The following is a 22,087-nucleotide window of genomic DNA, read 5'->3' as shown; positions in this document are numbered from 1 at the left end:
AAGGGTGGGTGGGAGGGCCCAAGGACAATTCCATCTTGCACCTCTTTTTTCTTTCATTTTTCTTTGCGTCATGTGCTGTTTGGGGAGTGTTTTTTGGAAGGGCCATCCTGCGTGACACTGCAGTGCCACTCCTAGATGGGCCAGGTGTTTGTGTCGGCCACTAGGGTCGCTTATCTTACTCACACAGCTACCTCATTGCGCCTCTTTTTTTCTTCTTTGCGTCATGTGCTGTTTGGGGAGTGTTTTTTGGAAGGGCCATCCTGCGTGACACTGCAGTGCCACTCCTAGATGGGCCAGGTGTTTGTGTCGGCCACTAGGGTCGCTTAGCTTACTCACACAGCTACCTCATTGCGCCTCTTTTTTTCTTCTTTGCGTCATGTGCTGTTCGGGGAGTGTTTTTTGGAAGGGCCATCCTGCGTGACACTGCAGTGCCACTCCTAGATGGGCCAGGTGTTTGTGTCGGCCACTAGGGTCGCTTATCTTACTCACACAGCTACCTCATTGCGCCTCTTTTTTTCTTCTTTGCGTCATGTGCTGTTCGGGGAGTGTTTTTTGGAAGGGCCATCCTGCGTGACACTGCAGTGCCACTCCTAGATGGGCCAGGTGTTTGTGTCGGCCACTAGGGTCGCTTATCTTACTCACACAGCTACCTCATTGCGCCTCTTTTTTTCTTCTTTGCGTCATGTGCTGTTTGGGGGGTGTTTTCTGGAAGGGCCATCCTGCGTGACACTGCAGTGCCACTCCTAGATGGGCCAGGTGTTTGTGTCGGCCACTAGGGTCGCTTATCTTACTCACACAGCTACCTCATTGCGCCTCTTTTTTTCTTCTTTGCGTCATGTGCTGTTTGGGGAGTGTTTTTTGGAAGGGCCATCCTGCGTGACATTGCAGTGCCACTCCTAGATGGGCCAGGTGTTTGTGTCGGCCACTAGGGTCGCTTAGCTTACTCACACAGGTACCTCATTGCGCCTCTTTTTTCTTCTTTGCGTCATGTGCTGTTTGGGGAGTGTTTTTTGGAAGGGCCATCCTGCGTGACACTGCAGTGCCACTCCTAGATGGGCCAGGTGTTTGTGTCGGCCACTAGGGTCGCTTAGCTTACTCACACAGCTACCTCATTGCGCCTCTTTTTTTCTTTGCGTCATGTGCTGTTTGGGGAGTGTTTTTTGGAAGGGCCATCCTGCGTGACACTGCAGTGCCACTCCTAGATGGGCCAGTTGTTTGTGTCGGCCACTAGGGTCGCTTAGCTTAGTCATCCAGCGACCTCGGTGCAAATTTTAGGACTAAAAATAATATTGTGAGGTGTGAGGTATTCAGAATAGACTGAAAATGAGTGGAAATTATGGTTTTTGAGGTTAATAATACTTTGGGATCAAAATGACCCCCAAATTCTATGATTTAAGCTGTTTTTTAGGTTTTTTTGAAAAAAACACCCGAATCCAAAACACACCCGAATCCGACAAAAAAAATTCGGTGAGGTTTTGCCAAAACGCGGTCGAACCCAAAACACGGCCGCGGAACCGAACCTAAAACCAAAACACAAAACCCGAAAAATTTCAAGTGCACAAGTGGTGCCCCCTAGCACCGCCGCTAGTTCTGCAGGAGATGCTGGCATGAGTCAGCTGGCAGCTCTGCTAACGTCGGGTGCCTTTTGTTTATTTATTTGCATTACTATGTGGCTAGGGTGCACAAGCAGCTTCTGCTGATTAAAATGATATGCAGCATGCCTATATTCTCTGTGCGACTGCAGCTCTATCTGCATACGAAATGCTACATTACAGTGATTTCCAGGAATACACTGCAATGTACCATTTTGTATGCAGATACAGCCGCAGTCACACACAGAATATAGGCATGCTGCATATCATTTTAATCAGCAGAAGCTGCTGGTGCCCCTAAGCATACCAAATGCCCTAGGCATTTGCCTAGTTTGCCTATGCCTAAGGCAGGCTCTGTACTTCTGATCTTCTCAGGTCTCTCTCAGATTGCAGCACCCAGCAAAACCCTCACTGTCTGCCGGACACTCAGCGACCGCGGCGCTTCTGATTTTTCAGGCTGATTGTGGCGTGGAGCGCTCGTGCACGGGAGCAGCGGGAAAAATCAGAAGCGCCGCGGTCGCTGAGTGTCCGGCAGACAGTGAGGGTTTTGCTGGGTGCTGCGATCTGAGAGAGACCTGAGAAGATCAGAAGTACCATGAGGTTCTGGAGCTGAAGGGAGAAATCTATCCAGTTCGGGAAATCCCATTTTGAGAGCGTGCGATTTAATTAAGTGGTTAACTCCACTCATGATGGTACTTGCGTTTTTCTAAGGGTGTTATTGAACTGGTGGAGGTTTTCATTTGAAGGATCCTAATAAACTGCACTAGTAGGCGCTGTTTTCACCTTCTTTCTAGAAAAATACACAATAGTAAATGCATAAAAAAAAACATCAATGTGCTCCGTTCTTGTCTATGCTTGAGTGCATCTAAAATGATAGTCGGGTGTAGAAAAGAAATTAAAGTGGGCAGAGGCTTTCTGCCCACTTATGCTGCCTGAGGAGGCACTTGTAATGATGGTATGAGGAAGCCCAGGTGATTGGTGTGCCGCCCTGAGCTTTAGTGCTGCAATAGAGTATTGCGGAATCAGGTGACAGGAGGGGATCAGTATGGGCTATTACAAACACTCCGGGTAGCGCCGTCTGGCAAAATACCGGACGGCTTTGTGCCGCGGCCGTGCTGCTGAGACACATGCAGAGCAATGTGTCAATTCACGCGGCACGGCTGCTGGGTTGCAGCCGGAAATATCCACTGAAAGGTCCGGCTGCTGTCCCGGGGCCGTGCCGTCCTTACAGGCAGTGAGTTAAGTGTGTGAAAGGGCGCTTTCACACAAAACGGGTTTTTTTGTACCGTGCTGCTGCTGCGGCGCATGCGCACATAATTAAACACTGCACAAAACCGTTGTGTGTGTAAGGCACTGACGGATGGCAAAAAGCCGGACAAAGTTTGTCCGACTTTGTGCCATCTGGTGAAAACCGGGATGTGTGAAACAGCCCTATGTGATCCCGGCAGTCAGTATACCGACACCAGTATCCCGCGCGGCAGGATACCGGCAGGGGGGGGGGGGTTGCGCAATGAAGCCCCTTGCGGGCTCGGTGGCGAGCTTCACTCGCCACAGGTTCACCTACCTTGCCGGCATTCCAGCGGTGGTATGGTGACCCTGTCAGGATTCCGACGTCGGTATTAAGACAGTCGGGATCCCGACGATCGGTATGGTAACCACATACCGACAGGAGATATAGGGGTTGTGAAAAGGCAAATTAGCTATGAGGTGACTGGAGAGCGTAGTTCTTGCTGTATCTAGGATTGTTCTCATACAACAGAGGGGGAGATGTATCAAGCCTTGGAGTGAGATGAAGTGGAGAAGTTGCCCTAGCAATCAATCAGCTGTTAACTGTCATCTATTTAGTACAGTATTTGAAATTAGTTGATTGGTTGCATTAGCTTTGGCTTGATAAATATCCCTCCTAATGGGGGGATCCGCCCTGCATACTGTATGCGCCATAAGATTACCCATGATTTATTTAATAATGTATCAAATGTATTATATACTAGTGGGGGGGGGATGTCTGATATTGGGGGGGGGGAGGGGATGGCTGATATTGTCTGTCCCGCCGTGGTGGGGAAGGTGGGTGCGTTAGTTGGTTTTGTGCAGATGACGAGAGGGATGGTGTGGGGTGCGGCTGGCTGAGCGGCCGTGGTGCGTGTCCCTGCCATGGATGGATGTGGAGGGGGGGGGGGGGGTGGAATCGGTGCAGTGGGGTTAGGCTGGGCAGTGTGTGCTGGTCCGTTATGCGGACGTCGGGGTGGGGGGTGTCTGGGCTGTCAGTGGCTGCATGTGGGAGCTTTTTTTGGGGTGTGTGGTCTGGGTGTCAGTGGGTTGTAGGTGCCAAGGGAGGGGACCATGCTTACCTGGCACTGTGGGGTGTCCGTGCACTTGTTGCTGGGGATGGTGCTCCTGTTGTAGCTACTGCTAACTGGTGTGCTGGGACAGGGCAGGAGCTGCTAAGGCCGCCCAGGTCTGTGACTCCACCCAGCGTTAGAGGGCCAGGCACACAGGGCTAATATATAGGAGATTATTAATAATAAGATTTTACTTACCGATAAATCTATTTCTCATAGTCCGTAGTGGATGCTGGGGACTCCGTCAGGACCATGGGGAATAGCGGCTCCGCAGGAGACAGGGCACAAAAGCAAGCTTTTAGGATCACATGGTGTGTACTGGCTCCTCCCCCTATGACCCTCCTCCAAGCCTCAGTTAGGTACTGTGCCCGGACGAGCGTACACAATAAGGAAAGATCTTGAATCCCGGGTAAGACTCATACCAGCCACACCAATCACACCGTACAACTTGTGATTTGAACCCAGTTAACAGTATGATAACAATGAAGTAGCCTCTAAAAAAGATGGCTCACAACAATAATAACCCGATTTTTTGTAACAATAACTATGTACAAGTAATGCAGACAATCCGCACTTGGGATGGGCGCCCAGCATCCACTACGGACTATGAGAAATAGATTTATCGGTAAGTAAAATCTTATTTTCTCTAACGTCCTAGTGGATGCTGGGGACTCCGTCAGGACCATGGGGATTATACCAAAGCTCCCAAACGGGCGGGAGAGTGCGGATGACTCTGCAGCACCGAATGAGAGAACTCCAGGTCCTCCTCAGCCACGGTATCAAATTTGTAGAATTTTGCAAACGTGTTTGCCCCTGACCAAGTAGCTGCTCGGCAAAGTTGTAAAGCCGAGACCCCTCGGGCAGCCGCCCAAGATGAGCCCACCTTCCTTGTGGAATGGGCATTTACAGATTTTGGCTGTGGCAGGCCTGCCACAGAATGTGCAAGCTGAATTGTACTACAAATCCAACGAGCAATAGTCTGCTTAGAAGCAGGAGCACCCAGCTTTTTGGGTGCCTACAATATAAACAGCAAGTCAGACTTTCTGACTCCAGCCGTCCTGGAATTATATATATATATATATATATTTTCAGGGCCCTGACAACGTCTAGCAACTTGAGGTCCTCCAAGTCCCTAGTAGCCGCAGGCACCACAATAGGTTGTTTCAGGTGAAACGCTGACACCACCTTAGGAAGAAACTGGGGACGAGTCCGCAGTTCTGCCCTGTCCGAAGGGAAAATCAAATATGGGCTTTTGTAAGACAAAGCCGCCAATTTTTACAATCGCCTGGCCGAGGCCAGGGCCAACAGCATGGTCACTTTCCATGTGAGATATTTCAAATCCACAGATTTGAGTGGTTCAAACCAATATGATTTGAGGAATCCCAACACTACGTTGAGATCCCACGGTGCCACTGGAGGCACACAAGGGCTGTATATGCAATACTCCCTTGACAAACGTCTGGACTTCAGGAACTGAAGCCAATTCTTTCTGGAAGAAAATCTATAGGGCCGAAACTTGAACCTTAATGGACCCCAATTTGAGGCTCATAGACACTCCTGTTTGCAGGAAGTGCAGAAATCGACCTAGTTGAAATTTTTTTCGTGGGGCCTTCCTGGCCTCACCCACGCAACATATTTTTACCACATGTGGTGATAACGTTGTGCGGTCACCTCCTTCCTGGCTTTGACCAGGGTAGGTATGACCTCTTCCGGAATGCCTTTTCCCTTAGGATCCGGCGTTCAAACCGCCATGCCGTCAAACGCAGTCGCGGTAAGTCTTGGAACAGACAAGGTCCCTGCTGGAGCAGGTCCTTTCTTAAAGGCCGATGCCACGGTTCCTCTTGGAACAGACATGGTACTTGCTGAAAGCAAATCCCTTCTTAGCTCCCGAGGCCATTAGTCCTCTGTGAGCATCTCTTGAAGTTCCGGTTACCAAGTCCCTCTTGGCCAATCCGGAGCCACGAGTATAGTTCTTACTCCTCTATGTCTTATAATTCTCAATACCTTGGTTATGAGAAGCAGAGGAGGGAACACATACACCGACTGTTACACCCACGGTGTTACCAGGACGTCCACAGCTATCGCCTGAAGGTCTCGTGACCTGGCGCAATACCTGTCCCATTTTTTGTTCGGGCGGGACGCCATCATGTCCACCTTTGGTCTTTCCCAACGGTTCACAATCATGCGGAAAACTTCCCGATGAAGTTCCCACTCTCCCGGGTGGAGGTCGTGCCTGCTGAGGAAGTCTGCTTCCCAGTCGTCCACTCCCGGAATGAACACTGCTGACAGTGCTATCACATGATTTTCCGCCTAGCGAAAAATCCTTGCAGTTTTGCCACTGCCCTCCTGCTTCTTGTGCCGCCCTTTCTGTTTACGTGGGCGACTGCCGTGATGTTATCCCACTGGATCAATACCGGCTGACCTTGAAGCAGAGGTCTTGCTAAGCTTAGAGCATTATAAATTTGCTCTTAGCTCCAGTATATTTATGTGGAGAGAATTCTCCAGACTTGATCACACTCCTTGTGTGACTGCTCCCCAGCCTCTCAGGCTGGCCTCCGTGGTCACCAGCATCCAATCCTGAATGCCGAATCTGCGGCCCTCTAGAAGATGAGCACTCTGTAATCACCACAGGAGAGACACCCTTGTCCTTGGATATAGGGTTATCCGCTGATGCATCTGAAGATGCGATCCGGACCATTTGTCCAGCAGATCCCACTGAAGAGTTCTTGCGTGAAATCTGCCGAATGGAAGCGCTTCGTAATAAGCCACCATTTTTTACCAGGACTCTTGTGCAATGATGCACTGACACTTTTCCTGGTTTTAGGAGGATCCCGATTAGCTCGGATAACTCCCTGGCTTTCTCCTCTGGGAGAAACACCTTTTCCTGGACTGTGTCCAGAATCATCCCTAGGACCAGCAGACGTGTCGTCGGAACAACTGCGGTTTTGGAATATTTAGAATCCACCCGTGCTGTCGTAGAACTACTTGAGATAGTGCTACTCCGACCTCCAACTGTTCTCTGGACCTTGTTCTTATCAGGAGGTCGTCCATTTTCTTTGAAGACGAATCCTCCTTTCGGTCATTACCTTGGTAAGGACCCGGGGTGCCTTGGACAATCCAACGGCATCGTCTTGAAACTGATAGTGACAGTTCTGTACCACGAACCTGAGGTACCCTTGGTGAGAAAAGGCAAATTTTGGGACATGGAGGTAAGCAACCCTGATGTCCCGGGACACCATATAGTCCCCTTGTTCTTTGCTATCACTGCTCTGAGTGACTCCATCTGGATTTGAACACTTGCAAGTGTTCAAATTTTTCAGATTTAGAATAGGTCTCACCTAGCCTTCAGTACCACCATATAGTGTGGAGTAATACCCCTTTCCTTGTTGTCGGAGGGGTAATTTTATTATCACCTGCTGGGAATACAGCTTGTGAATTGTTTTCAATACTGCCTCCCTGTCGGAGGGAGACATTGGTACAGCAGACTACAGGAACCTGCGAGGGGGGAAACCTCTTGACATTCCAATCTGTACCCCTTGGATACTACTTGTAGGATCCAGGGGTCCTGTACGGTCCCAGCGTCATGCTGAGAACTTGGTAGAAGCGGTGGAGGGCTTCTGTTCCTGGGAATGGGCTGCCTGCTGCAGTCTTCTTCCCTTTCCTCTATCCCTGGGCAGATATGACTCTTATAGGGACGAAAGGACTGAGGCTGAAAAGACGGTGTCTTTTTCTGCAGAGATGTGACTTAGGGTAAAAAACGGTGGATTTTCCAGCAGTTGCCCTGGCCACCAGGTCCCATGGACCGACCCCAAATAACTCCTCCCCTTTATACGGCAATACATCTTTGTGCCGTTTGGAATCTGCATCACCTGACCACTGTCGTGTCCATAAACATCTTCTTGCAGATATGGACATCGCATTTACTCTTGATGCCAGAGTGCAAATATCCCTCTGCGCATCTCGCATATATAGAAATGCATCCTTTAAATGCTCTATAGTCAATAAAATACTGTCCCTGTCAAAGGTATCAATATTTTTAGTCAGGGAATCCGACCAAGCCACCTCAGCTCTGCACATCCAGGCTGAGGCGATCGCTGGTCGCAGTATAACACCAGCATGTGTGTGTATACTTTTTAGGATATTTTTCAGCCTCATATCAGCTGGCTCCTTAAGTACGGCCCTATCCGTAGATGGTACCGCCACTTGTTCTGATAAGCGTGTGAGCGCCTTATCCACCCTGAGGGGTGTTTCCCACCGCGCCTTAACTTCTGGCGGGAAAAGGTATACCGCCAATAATTTTCTATCGGGGGAAACCCACGCATCATCACACACTTCATTTAATTTATCTGATTCAGGAAAAACTACAGGTAGTTTTTTCACCTCACACATAATACCCTTTTTTGTGGTACTTGGAGTATCAGAAATATGTAACACCTCCTTCATTGCCCTTAACGTGTGGCCCTAAAAGAAAATACGTTTGTTTCTTCACCGTCGACACTGAAATCAGTGTCCGTGTCTGGGTCTGTGTCGACCGACTGAGGTAAATGGGCATTTTACAGCCCCTGACGGTGTTTGAGACGCCTGGACAGATACTAATTTGTTCGCCGGCCCTCTCATGTCGTCAACCGGCTTGCAGCGTGTTGACATTGTCACGTAATTTCCATAAATAAGCCATCCATTCCGGTGTCGACTCCCTAGAGAGTGACATCACCATTACAGGCAATTTGCTCCGCCTCCTCACCAATATTTTCCTCATACATGTCGACACACACGTACCGACATACAGCACACACATAGGGAATGCTCTGATAGAGGACAGGACCCACTAGCCCTTTGGGGAGTCAGAGGGAGAGTTTGCCAGCACACACCAAAACGCTATAATTATCCAGGGACAACCTTTATATAAGTGTTCCTTTTATAGCATTTTAATATATATACATATCGCCAAATCAGTGCCCCCCCTCTCTGTTTTAACCCTGTTTCTGTAGTGCAGTGCAGGGGAGATCATGGGAGCCTTCCCACCAGCCTTTCTGTGAGATAAAAATGGCGCTGTGTGCTGAGGAGAATAGGCCCCGCCCCCTTTTCGGCGGGCTTCTTCTCCGGAGTTTTAGATATCTGGCAGGGGTTAAATACATCCATATAGCCTCAAGGGCTATATGTGATGTATTTTTCGCCATACAGGTATTATACATTGCTGCCCAGGGCGCCCCCCCCCCAGCGCCCTGCACCCTCCGTGACCGCTGTGTGAAGTGTGCTGACAACAATGGCGCACAGCTGCAGTGCTGTGCGCTACCTGATGAAGACTGAGAGTCTTCTGCCGCCTGGTTCCGGACCTCTTCATCTTCAGCGTCTGCAAGGGGGGTCGGCGGCGCGGCTCCGGGACGAACCCCAGGGCGAGCCCTGTGTTCCGACTCCCTCTGGAGCTATGTCCAGTAGCCTAAGAATCCAATCCATCCTGCACGCAGGTGAGTTGAAAATCTCTCCCCTAAGTCCCTCGATGCAGTGAGCCTGTTGCCAGCAGGACTCACTGAAAATAAAGAACCTAAAAACTTTTTCTAAGCAACTCTTTAAGAGAGCCACCTAGATTGCACCCTTCTCGGCCGGGCACAAAAACCTAACTGAGGCTTGGAGGAGGGTCATAGGGGGAGGAGCCAGTACACACCATGTGATCCTAAAAGCTTGCTTTTGTGCCCTGTCTCCTGCGGAGCCGCTTTTCCCCATGGTCCTGACGGAGTCCCCATCATCCACTAGGACGTTAGAGAAAAATTATTAAAATCTGAAACTATTTAAACTCAAACCTTTTCGATCATTAGCTGATTCAGACAGGGCCATCATTACTTTCTGTTTTGTATCTTTTCATATACTTTGTGTCATGTTTTCCTCATTACAGCGTTACAATTTGTAACATGCCAGAGCTATGTGAAGAAAAGTCACACCACTTTTCTCTGACGTCCTAGTGGATGCTGGGACTCCGTAAGGACCATGGGGAATAGCGGCTCCGCAGGAGACAGGGCACAAGAATAAAAGCTTTAGGATCAGGTGGTGTGCACTGGCTCCTCCCCCTATGACCCTCCTCCAAGCCTCAGTTAGATTTTTGTGCCCGAACGAGAAGGGTGCAGGCTAGGTGGCTCTCCTGAGCTGCTTAGAATAAAAGTTTATTTTAGGTTTTTTATTTTCAGTGAGTCCTGCTAGCAACAGGCTCACTGCATCGTGGGACTAAGGCAGTGGCGTAACTAGAAATTTTTCTCCCCCAAGCCAAAAAATTCTTTGGCGCCCCCCCCCCCCCCCCCACCCCACCCCACCCCCACCCGCCGCATAATTGGGAGCAAGAAAGGGATAAATATGCGCGCGCCGAAGGCGCGCGCTGCAAAAAAAGGGGCGTGGTTTTGTTGGAATGGGCGTGGTTTCTCATAAAGGGGCGTGGTATTGCAGGAAAAGACTACCTTATACCCCAGTTTTGCAACCTGCACGCCCAGACGTTAGCCACCACAGGAAAGAAAAATAATCCTGATTCATGCCCCTTACATTATTTGTCATTTTTCCTCCTTATAGTAATGCCCAGTATACATTATGCCACATACTGCAATGGCCCTTAGACATTATTCCACACACAATAATGCACATGACACATTATGCCACACACCATAATGCCCCCGACACATTATGCCACACACCGTAATGCCTGTGACACATTATGCCACACACCGTAATGCCCCCGACACATTATGACAGGAATCGCAATGCCCGTTATACGTTATGCTATACACTGCAATGCCCCTGATACATTATAGCACATACAATGCCTGTGACACATTATGACACACACCGCAATGACCTTGAGACATTATACCACAATGCCCGTGATATAGTATACCATACACCGTAATGCCTGTGACACATACCGCAATGCCCTGCCCGTTATACCCTATGCCACACACCGCAATGCCCGTTATGTATTATGCCACACTGCAATGACCCTGAGACATTATACCACATACCACAATGCCCGTGATATAGTATACCACACACCGTAATGCCTGACACATTATGACACACACCGCAATGTCCGTGATACATTATGCCACACACTGCAATGACCCTGAGACATTATACCACATATCACAATGCCCGCGATATAGTATACCATACACCGTAATGCCTGTGACACATTATGACACACACCGCAATGTCCGTGATACATTATGCCACACACCGTAATGCCCATTACACATTAAGTCCTACAGTAAGGCTTCTAATTACTTTTCAATTACCTTCTCGTTGTCAGGGGTTTCATGCACTGGGTGTCATGCTCGTTGCCAGGTGTTTCATGCACTGGGTGTCATGCTCGTTGTCAGGTGTTTCATGCACTGGGTGTCATGCTCGTTGCTAGGAGGTAGTCCTTGTTGCTAGGGCTGTGCTCCCAGTGCAACATATGACCCCAGTGCCAGATATTCCCCCACGGTGCCAGGTACTCACATGCCCCCGGTGCCAAATATAGCCCCCCCCATGTGCCAGGTACACATATACCCCCCCCCAGTGCCACATATGCCCCCAGTGCCAGATATTCCCCCCCAGTGCCACATATGCCCCCAGTGCCAGATATTCCCCCCGTGCCAGATATGCCGCCAGTGCCATATATTCCCCCCCAGTGCCACATATGCCCCCAGTGCCAGATATTCCCCCAGTGCCAGATATCCCCCCTAGTGCCAGACATCCCCCCCCCAGTGCCAGACATCCCCCCCCCCCAGTGCCATATATGCCCCAGTGCCAGACATCCCCCCCCAGTGCCAGATATCCCCCCCAGTGCCAGACATCCCACCCCCCAGTGCCATATATGCCCCAGTGCCAGACATCCCCCCCCAGTGCCATATATGCCCCAGTGCCAGACCCCCCCCCCCCAGTGCCAGATATCCCCCCCAGTGCCAGACATCCCCCCCCCCCCGGTGCCAGATATCCCCCCCCCCAGTGCCATATATGCCCCAGTGCCAGATATCCCCCCTAGTGCCAGACATCTCCCCCCCAGTGCCATATATGCCCCAGTGCCAGACATCCCCCCCCCAGTGCCAGATATCCCCCCCAGTGCCAGACATCCCCCCCCCCAGTGCCATATATGCCCCAGTGCCAGACATCCCCCCCCCCCCAGTGCCAGATATCCCCCCCAGTGCCAGACATCCCCCCCCCCAGTGCCATATATGCCCCAGTGCCAGATATCCCCCCTAGTGCCAGACATCTCCCCCCCAGTGCCATATATGCCCCAGTGCCAGATATTCCTCCCAGTGCCGCCGTCGCCGCCGCCGCTTATTGGAGGGTCACGGAGGGCACAGATCGCCTCTCCTGTGTCCCTCCTGCTGCATCATCTCCGGCGGCCGCGGGTCTAATAGGGGGAAGTGCCGTCCGTGAGCCAATTAGAGCTCACGGACGGCACTTCCCCTATTAGACCCGCGGCCGCCGGAGATGATGCAGGAGGGACACAGGAGAGGCACACGCTGTGCCGTCCGTGTCCCTCCAACAAGCGGCGGCGGGAAGGAGAAAGCAGTCTGACATGCGGGCGCTCGTCCGCATGTCAGTCTGCTGTAATCAGTGGCGCCCCCGCAGCCCCTCGCCCCCAAGCCACCGCGAGGACTGCGGGGGCAGTAGTTACGCCACTGGAGGGGAGAAGAAACGAACTCACCTGCGTGCAGAGTGGATTGGGTTTCTTAGGCTACTGGACATTAGCTCCAGAGGGGCGATCACAGGTTCAGCCTGGATGGGTCCCGGAGCCGCGCCGCCGGCCCCCTTACAGAGCCAGAAGAGCGAAGAGGTCCGGTGAAATCGGCGGCAGAAGACGGTCCTGTCTTCAACTAAGGTAGCGCACAGCACTGCAGCTGTGCGCCATTGCTCTCAGCACACTTCACACTCCGGTCACTGAGGGTGCAGGGCGCTGGGGGGGGAGCGCCCTGAGACGCAATATAACAGATATACCTTAGGTTGGCAAAAAGAAATACATCACATATAGCTCCTGGGCTATATGGATGTATTTAACCCCTGCCATTTTTCCAGAAAAGAGCGGGAGATAAGGACGTCGTGAAGGGGCGGAGCCTATCTCCTCAGCACACAAGCGCCATTTTCCCTCACAGCTTCGCTGGAAGGACGGCTCCCTGACTCTCCCCTGCAGACCTGCTACAGAATCAGGGTAAAAAAGAGAAGGGGGGGCACTATTGGCAGCTAATAATAAAAACAGCAGCTATAAAAGGGAGTAACACTTATATAAGGTTATCCCTGTATATATATATATAGCGCTTGGTGTGTGCTGGCAAACTCTCCCTCTGTCTCTCCAAAGGGCTGGTGGGGTCCTGTCCTCTATCAGAGCATTCCCGGTGTGTGTGCTGTGTGTCGGTACGTGTGTGTCGACATGTATGAGGAGGAAAATGATGTGGAGGCGGAGCAATTGCCTGGGTTAGTGATGTCACCCCCTAGGGAGTCGACACCTGACTGGATGATCGTATTTAAAGAATTACGTGACAATGTCAGCACTTTGCAAAAAACTGTTGACGACATGAGACAGCCGGCAAATCAATTAGTGCCTGTCCAGGCGTCTCAGACACCGTCAGGGGCCCTAAAACGCCCGTTACCTCAGTGGGTCGACACAGACCCAGACACAGATACTGAGTCTAGTGTCGACGGTGAGGAGACAAACGTAATGTCCAGTAGGGCCACACGTTACATGATCACGGCAATGAAGGAGGCATTGAACATTTCTGACACTACAAGTACCACAAAGAAGGGTATTATGTGGGGTGTGAAAAAACTACCAATAGTTTTTCCTGAGTCAGATGAATTAAATGAGGTGTGTGATAAAGCGTGGGTTTCCCCCGACAAAAAACTGCTAATTTCTAATAAATTATTGGCACTATACCCTTTCCCGCCAGAGGTTAGGGCGCGTTGGGAAACACCCCCTAGGGTAGATAAAGCGCTCACACGTTTATCTAAACAAGTAGCGTTACCATCTCCTGATACGGCCACCCTCAAAGAACCAGCTGATAGAAGGCTGGAAAATATCCTAAAAAGTATATACACACATACTGGTGTTATACTGCGACCAGCTATCGCTTCAGCCTGGATGTGCAGTGCTGGAGTCACGTGGTCGGATTCCCTGACTGAAAATATTGATACCCTGGACAGGGACAATATATTGTTAACTATAGAGCATTTGAAGGATGCATTACTATATATGCGTGATGCACAGAGGGATATTTGCACCCTGGCATCAAGAGTAAGTGCTATGTCCATTTCTGCCAGAAGAGCATTATGGACGCGACAGTGGTCAGGGGATGCGGATTCCAAACGACATATGGAAGTATTGCCGTATAAAGGGGAGGAGTTATTTGGGGCTGGTCTATCGGACCTGGTGGCCACGGCAACGGCTGGAAAGTCCACCTTTTTACCCCAGGTCACCTCACATCAGCAGAAAAAGACACCGTCTTTTCAAACTCAGTCCTTTCGTTCCCATAAGTACAAGCGAGCAAAAGGCCACTCATTTCTGCCCCGGGGCAGAGGAAGAGGAAAAAGACTGCACCATGCAGCCGCTTCCCAGGAGCAGAAGCCCTCCCCTGCTTCTGCCAAGTCTTCAGCATGACGCTGGGGCTTTACAAGCAGACTCAGAGACGGTGGGGGCCCGTCTCAAGAATTTTAACGCGCAGTGGGCTCACTCGCAAGTGGACCCCTGGATTCTACAGGTAGTATCGCAGGGGTACAAACTGGAATTCGAGGCGTTTCCCCCTCGCCGGTTCCTGAAGTCTGCTCTACCAAAGTCTCCCTCCGACAGGGAGGCAGTTTTGGAAGCCATTCACAAGCTGTATTCCCAGCAGGTGATAATCAAGGTACCCCTCCTACAACAAGGAAAGGGGTATTATTCCACGCTGTTTGTGGTACCGAAGTCGGACGGCTCGGTGAGACCAATTTTAAATCTGAAATCCTTGAACACTTACATAAAAAGGTTCAAATTCAAGATGGAGTCACTCAGAGCAGTGATAGCGAACCTGGAAGAAGGGGACTATATGGTGTCTCTGGACATCAAAGATGCTTATCTCCACGTCCCAATCTACCCTTCTCACCAAGGGTACCTCAGGTTTGTAGTACAAAACTGTCATTATCAGTTTCAGACGCTGCCGTTTGGGTTGTCCACGGCACCTCGGGTCTTTACCAAGGTAATGGCCGAAATGATGATTCTTCTTCGAAGAAAAGGCATCTTAATTATCCCTTACTTGGACGATCTCCTGATAAGGGCAAGGTCCAGGGAACAGTTAGAAGTCGGAGTAGCACTTTCTCAGGTAATGTTACGTCAGCACGGGTGGATCCTAAATATTCCAAAATCGCAGTTGATTCCGACGACACGTCTACTGTTCCTAGGAATGATTCTGGAAACAGTCCAGAAGAAGGTGTTTCTCCCGGAGGAGAAGGCCAGGGAGTTATCCGAGCTAGTCAGGAACCTCCTAAAACCAGGCCAGGTGTCAGTGCATCAGTGCACGAGGGTCCTGGGAAAAATGGTGGCTTCTTACGAAGCGATTCCATTCGGAAGATTCCATGCAAGAACGTTTCAGTGGGATCTACTGGACAAATGGTCCGGATCGCATCTTCAGATGCATCAGCGGATAACCCTGTCGCCAAGGACAAGGGTGTCTCTTCTGTGGTGGCTGCAGAGTGCTCATCTACTAGAGGGCCGCAGATTTGGCATTCAGGAATGGATCCTGGTGACCACGGATGCCAGCCTGAGAGGCTGGGGAGCAGTCACACAGGGAAGAAATTTCCAGGGCTTGTGGTCAAGCATGGAAACATCTCTTCATATAAACATTCTGGAACTAAGGGCCATTTACAATGCCCTAAGTCAAGCGAAACCCCTGCTTCAGGGTCAGGCGGTATTGATCCAATCGGACAACATCACGTCAGTCGCCCACGTAAACAGACAGGGCGACACGAGAAGCAGGAGGGCAATGGCAGAAGCTGCAAGGATTCTTTGCTGGGCGGAAAATCATGTGATAGCACTGTCAGCAGTGTTCATGTTGGCGTCCCGTCTAAACAAAAAACTAGACAGGTATTGCGCCAGGTCAAGGGACCCTCAGGCAATAGCGGTGGACGCTCTGGTAACACCGTGGGCGTACCAGTCAGTGTATGTGTTCCCTCCTCTGCCTCTCATACCAAAAGTACTGAGAATCATAAGAAGGAGAGGAGTAAGAACTATACTCGTGGTTCCGGATTGGCCAAGAAGGACTTGGTACCCGGAACTTCAAGAGATGCTCACGGAAGACCCGTGGCCTCTACCTCTAAGAAAGGACCTGCTCCAGCAGGGGCCTTGTCTGTTCCAAGACTTACCGCGGCTGCGTTTGACGGCATGGCGGTTGAACGCCGGATCCTGAAGGAAAAAGGCATTCCAGATGAAGTCATCCCTACCCTGATCAAAGCCAGGAAGGATGTAACCGCAAAACATTATCACCGCATTTGGCGAAAATATGTTGCGTGGTGTGAGGCCAAGAAGGCCGCTACAGAGGAATTTCAACTGGGTCGTTTCCTCCATTTCCTGCAAACAGGACTGTCTATGGGCCTAAAATTAGGGTCCATTAAGGTTAAAATTTCGTCCCTGTCGATTTTCTTCCAGAAAGAACTGGCTTCCGTGCCTGAAGTTCAGACATTTGTAAAAGGGGTACTGCATATACAGCCTCCTTTTGTGCCTCCAGTGGCACCTTGGGATCTCAATGTTGTTTTGAGTTTCCTAAAGTCACATTGGTTTGAACCACTCACCACTGTGGACTTAAAATATCTCACATGGAAGGTGTCGATGCTGTTAGCCCTGGCTTCAGCCAGGCGTGTGTCAGAATTGGCGGCTTTATCATATAAAAGCCCTTACTTAATTTTTCATTCTGACAGGGCAGAATTGAGGACTCGTCCTCAATTTCTCCCTAAGGTGGTTTCTGCATTTCACATGAACCAACCTATTGTGGTACCTGCGGCTACTAGGGACTTGGAGGACTCCAAGTTGCTTGACGTTGTCAGGGCCCTGAAAATATATGTTTCCAGGACGGCTGGAGTCAGAAAATCTGACTCGCTGTTTATCCTGTATGCACCCAACAAGCTGGGTGCTCCTGCTTCTAAGCAGACGATTGCTCGTTGGATTTGTAGTACAATTCAGCTTGCACATTCTGTGGCAGGCCTGCCACAGCCAAAATCTGTAAAAGCCCATTCCACAAGGAAAGTGGGCTCATCTTGGGCGGCTGCCCGAGGGGTCTCGGCTTTACAACTTTGCCGAGCAGCTACTTGGTCAGGGGCAAACACGTTTGCTAAATTCTACAAATTTGATACCCTGGCTGAGGAGGACCTGGAGTTCTCTCATTCGGTGCTGCAGAGTCATCCGCACTCTCCCGCCCGTTTGGGAGCTTTGGTATAATCCCCATGGTCCTTACGGAGTCCCAGCATCCACTAGGACGTCAGAGAAAATAAGATTTTACTCACCGATAAATCTATTTCTCGTAGTCCGTAGTGGATGCTGGGCGCCCATCCCAAGTGCGGATTGTCTGCAATACTTGTATATAGTTATTGTTACAAAATTCGGGTTATTATTGTTGTGAGCCATCTTTTCAGAGGCTCCTTTCGTTTATCATACTGTTAACTGGGTTCAGATCACGAGTTGTACGGTGTGATTGGTGTGGCTGGTATGAGTCTTACCCGGGATTCAATATCCTTCCTTATTATGTACGCTCGTCCGGGCACAGTATCCTAACTGAGGCTTGGAGGAGGGTCATAGGGGGAGGAGCCAGTGCACACCACCTGATCCTAAAGCTTTTATTCTTGTGCCCTGTCTCCTGCGGAGCCGCTATTCCCCATGGTCCTTACGAAGTCCCAGCATCCACTACGGACTACGAGAAATAGATTTATCAGTGAGTAAAATCTTATTTTTTTTTTACAGTAAGTGACAATTTGACAAACATATTGGCCTTTAAAATAAATAAATAAATAAATAATATATATATATATATATATATATATATATATATATGTATATACTTATACATATAGTCTTTTTCACCTATAAGTCATGTTTACTAGATACAGCGCTAGTTTTATAGTGTGGTCCCTAGACTCTCGAAGTCATTTTCACATGTTCTAATGCACCAATCATCAACCTCTACTTTTTGTTCAGGTTGCTAGGGAGACGATCAAACACAGACACTGCCGCCTAGCCGAACTGCATTCTGGAAAACGAAGTTTCTCTCTGATCAGGTATCGTGTTACTCATGGCGGCTCGGAGCATTTTAGGACTACACCTACCATACGCCACCGCGCGGCTTCTGGAACGGCTGCGAAAGTGTCCGATGTAATAACGACTGCAGCGGTCATCATTACCGGAGAAAAAGTCACGGTATGGGTATAGGGAGTTCTTTAAGACGTGTTGGTTCTGTATGAATTTTTATACCTTGACAATTCACAAAACTGGGATAAAATTGTCGGTATGCTGTCATATTGAATGATGTATTCTGCGCGTGGCGTAGTATAGTTGTTACAGCAGACCTCTGACCATAACAATATTCATGTCCATATATTTACTTATGACTGACGTTCAGTGTTGTATTATATATATATAAGGGATCTGCAAGGCTTTATATATGTTTATTTGTGGTGACATGTTATAGGGGGCACTGCTAGATTTGTGTTTTAGGACTGTTGCTTTATGCGCCTTTTTTTGTTGTTGTTTAAAAATGCCTCTTTTTATACTATTGTCAAAAAGACAGCTTATATAGAGTTCTGTATGTGCAGAAATACCTACCCATGTCATTACTATTGTTATTATCCAATATTTCTCTTACGTCCTAGAGGATGCTGGGGACTCCGTAAGGACCATGGGGTATAGACGGGCTCCGCAGGAGATAGGGCACCTAAAAAGAACTTTGACTATGGGTGTGCACTGGCTCCTACCTCTATGCCCCTCCTCCAGACCTCAGTTAGATTCTGTGCCCAGAGGAGAAAGGGTACACTGCAGAGAGCTCTCCAGAGTTTTCTGTTTTAAAAGAATTTTGTTAGGTTTTTTATTTTCAGGGAGTCCTGTTGGCAACAGGCTCCCTGCATCGTGGGACTGAGGAGAGAGAAGCAGGGCTGGCTTTACGGTTGGGCTCTGTTTCTAGGCTACTGGACACCATTAGCTCCAGAGGGTGTCGGAACACAGGTCTCACCTGGGGTTCGTCCCGGAGCCGCGCCGCCGTCCTCCTCACAGATGCCGAAGATAGAAGCCGGGTGAGTATGAGGAGGCAGAAGACATCAGGCGGCAGAAGACATCAGATCTTCATGAGGTGCCATTGCTCCCACTATACACACACAGAGCAGCACTGAAGGGCGTAGGGCGCTGGGGGAGGGGGCGCCCTGGGCAGCAATATTCCTCACTTCTGGGCATGTTTAGATGGATTAGGCTGCGGAGGCAGTAAATCCAAGAATCCCCCGCCATTTTAATAAAAAAAGCACTGGGACCGAAGCCCGCTGTCGGATGGGCGGGGCTTGATCCTCAGCACTAACCAGCGCCATTTTCTCCACAGAAGCTGCATGCTGAACGCTGGCTCCCTGGTCTCTCCCCTGCTGAACTTCACAGGCTGGAAAAAAGAGGAGTGGGGCACAATGGCGACGCAGTGAGTGGGAATTGGAATATTATTATATAAAAAAGCGCTATCTGGTCATATTTTTCCACAGTGTTATCAAGCGCTGGGTGTGTGCTGGCATACTCTCTCTCTGTCTCTCCTAAGGGCCTGGTTGGGGTTTTGTCCCCTAGTAGGTTAATCCCTGTGTGTGTGGGGTGTCGGTACGTGGTGTCGACATGTCTGAAGCGGAAGGCTTCTCCAAGGAGGAAGTGGAGCAAATGAGTGGTGTGTCCCCGTCGGTTGTGCTGACTCCGGAATGGATGGACATGTGGCATATGTTGAATGCAAGTGTAGCATCTTTACATAAAAGGCTTGATAAGGCTGAATTAGGGGGGACATCAGGGGGTCAATCCTCGGATTGGACCGACTCACAGGGCCCGTCGGGGTCTCAAAAGCGTCCCTTAACACAAGACACTACTACCGACACGGATTCTGATTCCAGTGTCGACTATGACGAAGTAAAATTGCACCCTAGGGTGACTAAAACCATTCAGTGTATGATTGTGGCAATAAGAGATGTGTTGCATATTGAGGATGAACCCTCGGTCCCCGACACAAGGGTACACATGTTTAAGGAAAAGAAACAGATTATTAATTTTCCCACATCTCATGAATTAAATGATTTCTTTGGAAAAGCTTGGGAGACTCCGGAAAAGAGACCGCAGATCCCCAAAAGAATTTATATGGCATACCCCTTCCCTAAGCAGGACAGGGAGATTTGGGAATCACCCCCCACTGTGAACAAGGCCCTGACGCGCTTGTCCAAGAAGGTGGCGCTACCATCTCCTGACACAGCGGCCCTTAAGGACCCTGCAGATCGCAGGCAAGAAACTACCTTAAAGTGTATTTATTCTCATACGGGTGCTGTGCTAAGACCGACAATTGTGTCGGCATGGGTGTGTAGCGCAATTGCAGCTTGGACAGATGAGCTGACAGATCAATTTGATAATATGGATAAGGATACTATATTCTTAACTCTAGCCCATATTAAAGACGCAGTCTTATTTATGAGGGATGCTCAAAGGGACATTGGACTGCTAGCTTCTAGGGCCAATGCCATGTCTATCTCGGCGAGAAGATCCTTATGGACTCGCCAATGGACGGGTGATGCGGATTCCAAACAACATATGGAAGTACTACCCTATAAGGGTGAGGTATTGTTTGGGGATGGGCTGACGGACCTGGTTTCCACAGCTACAGCAGGTAAATCAAATTTTTTACCATATATTCCCCAACAGCATAAGAAAGTAACACCCTATCAGATGCAGTCCTTTCGGTCGCACAAGTCCAGAAGAGGTCGGGGATCCAAAAGTGCTCCCCGGCTGCTCCAAAACCCACAGCATGACGCTGGGGCTCCCCTGAGGGAGTCCGCACCGGTGGGGGCACGTCTTCGACTTTTCAGTCAAACCTGGGTCAGATCAGACCTGAATCCCTGGGTGTTGGAAATAGTTTCCCTGGGGTACAAACTGGAATTCGAGGAGGTGCCCCCGCGCCGATTTTTCAAATCGGCCCTACCAGCTTCCACATCGGAAAGGGATGTAGTGTTAGCTGCAATTCAAACGCTGTGTATACATCAAGTGATAATCAAGGTTCCCCTGCACCAGCAGGGAAGAGGTTACTACTCAACCCTATTTGGGGTCCCGAAACCGGACGGTTCGGTCAGACCTATTTTGAATCTGAAATCCCTAAACCTGTACATAAAAAGATTCAAATTCAAAATGCAATCACTCAGAGCGATAATAGCCAACATGGAGGAGGGGGAGTTTATGGTGTCTCTGGACATAAAGGATGCGTACCTTCATGTCCCCATATATGCCCCCCATCAGGAATACCTGAGATTCGCTGTACAGGATTGTCATGACCAATTTCAGACGTTGCCGTTTGGACTTTCCACGGCCCCGAGGATTTTCACCAAGATAATGGCGGAAATGATGGTGGTCCTGCGCAAGCAGGGAGTCACAATTATCCCATACTTGGACGATCTCCTGATAAAAGCGAGATCAAGGGAGAAATTGCTGAGCAGTGTGGCGCTCTCTCTGAGAGTGCTCCAGCAACACGGTTGGATTTTAAATCTACCGAAGTCACAGTTGATTCCGACAGCTCGACTACCGTTTCTAGGTATGATACTGGATACGGAACAAATGAAGGTCTTCCTCCCAATAGAGAAAGCCCAGGACATCCAGAACATGGTCAGAGACCTGCTAAAACCGAAAAGGGTGTCAGTTCACCAATGCACTCGAGTTCTGGGAAAAATGGTGGCGGCCTACGAGGCCATTCCCTTCGGAAGGTTCCATGCAAGGACTTTTCAATGGGACCTTCTGGACAAGTGGTCCGGGTCCCATCTGCACTTACATCGGAAAATAACTCTGTCCCCAGGGGCCAGAGTGTCTCTCCTGTGGTGGTTGCAAAGTGCTCACCTGTTGGAGGGTCGCCGGTTCGGAATTCAGGACTGGATCCTGGTTACCACGGACGCGAGCCTCCGAGGATGAGGAGCGGTCACACA

General features: G+C 49.8%; 1 protein-coding gene across 3 annotated transcripts in view; it reads left to right on the top strand.

Moving 5' to 3' along the window:
* The window catches only part of CFAP99 (cilia and flagella associated protein 99), a 220,011-nt gene that overhangs the window by 18,010 nt on the left and 179,914 nt on the right, over positions 1-22,087 (top strand). The window contains exons 1-2 of one of the 3 annotated variants that reach the window (XM_063924637.1): positions 18,102-18,320; positions 19,486-19,575. The exons of 1 other annotated variant lie outside the window; for it this stretch is intronic. In XM_063924637.1, coding sequence (XP_063780707.1) covers positions 19,493-19,575 — 83 coding nt within the window. In that variant the 5' untranslated portion in view covers positions 18,102-18,320; positions 19,486-19,492. Of the gene's footprint in view, positions 1-18,101; positions 18,321-19,485; positions 19,576-22,087 lie in introns of those variants that run through there. One more of the 3 variants, XM_063924654.1, reaches the window with a different exon arrangement.

The sequence above is a fragment of the Pseudophryne corroboree genome, chromosome 1 (genome assembly GCF_028390025.1).
Source record: "Pseudophryne corroboree isolate aPseCor3 chromosome 1, aPseCor3.hap2, whole genome shotgun sequence".
Lineage (NCBI taxonomy): Eukaryota > Metazoa > Chordata > Amphibia > Anura > Myobatrachidae > Pseudophryne > Pseudophryne corroboree.
Note: the sequence above shows the minus strand (reverse complement) of the source record. Positions and strands in the feature narration are given on the sequence as shown.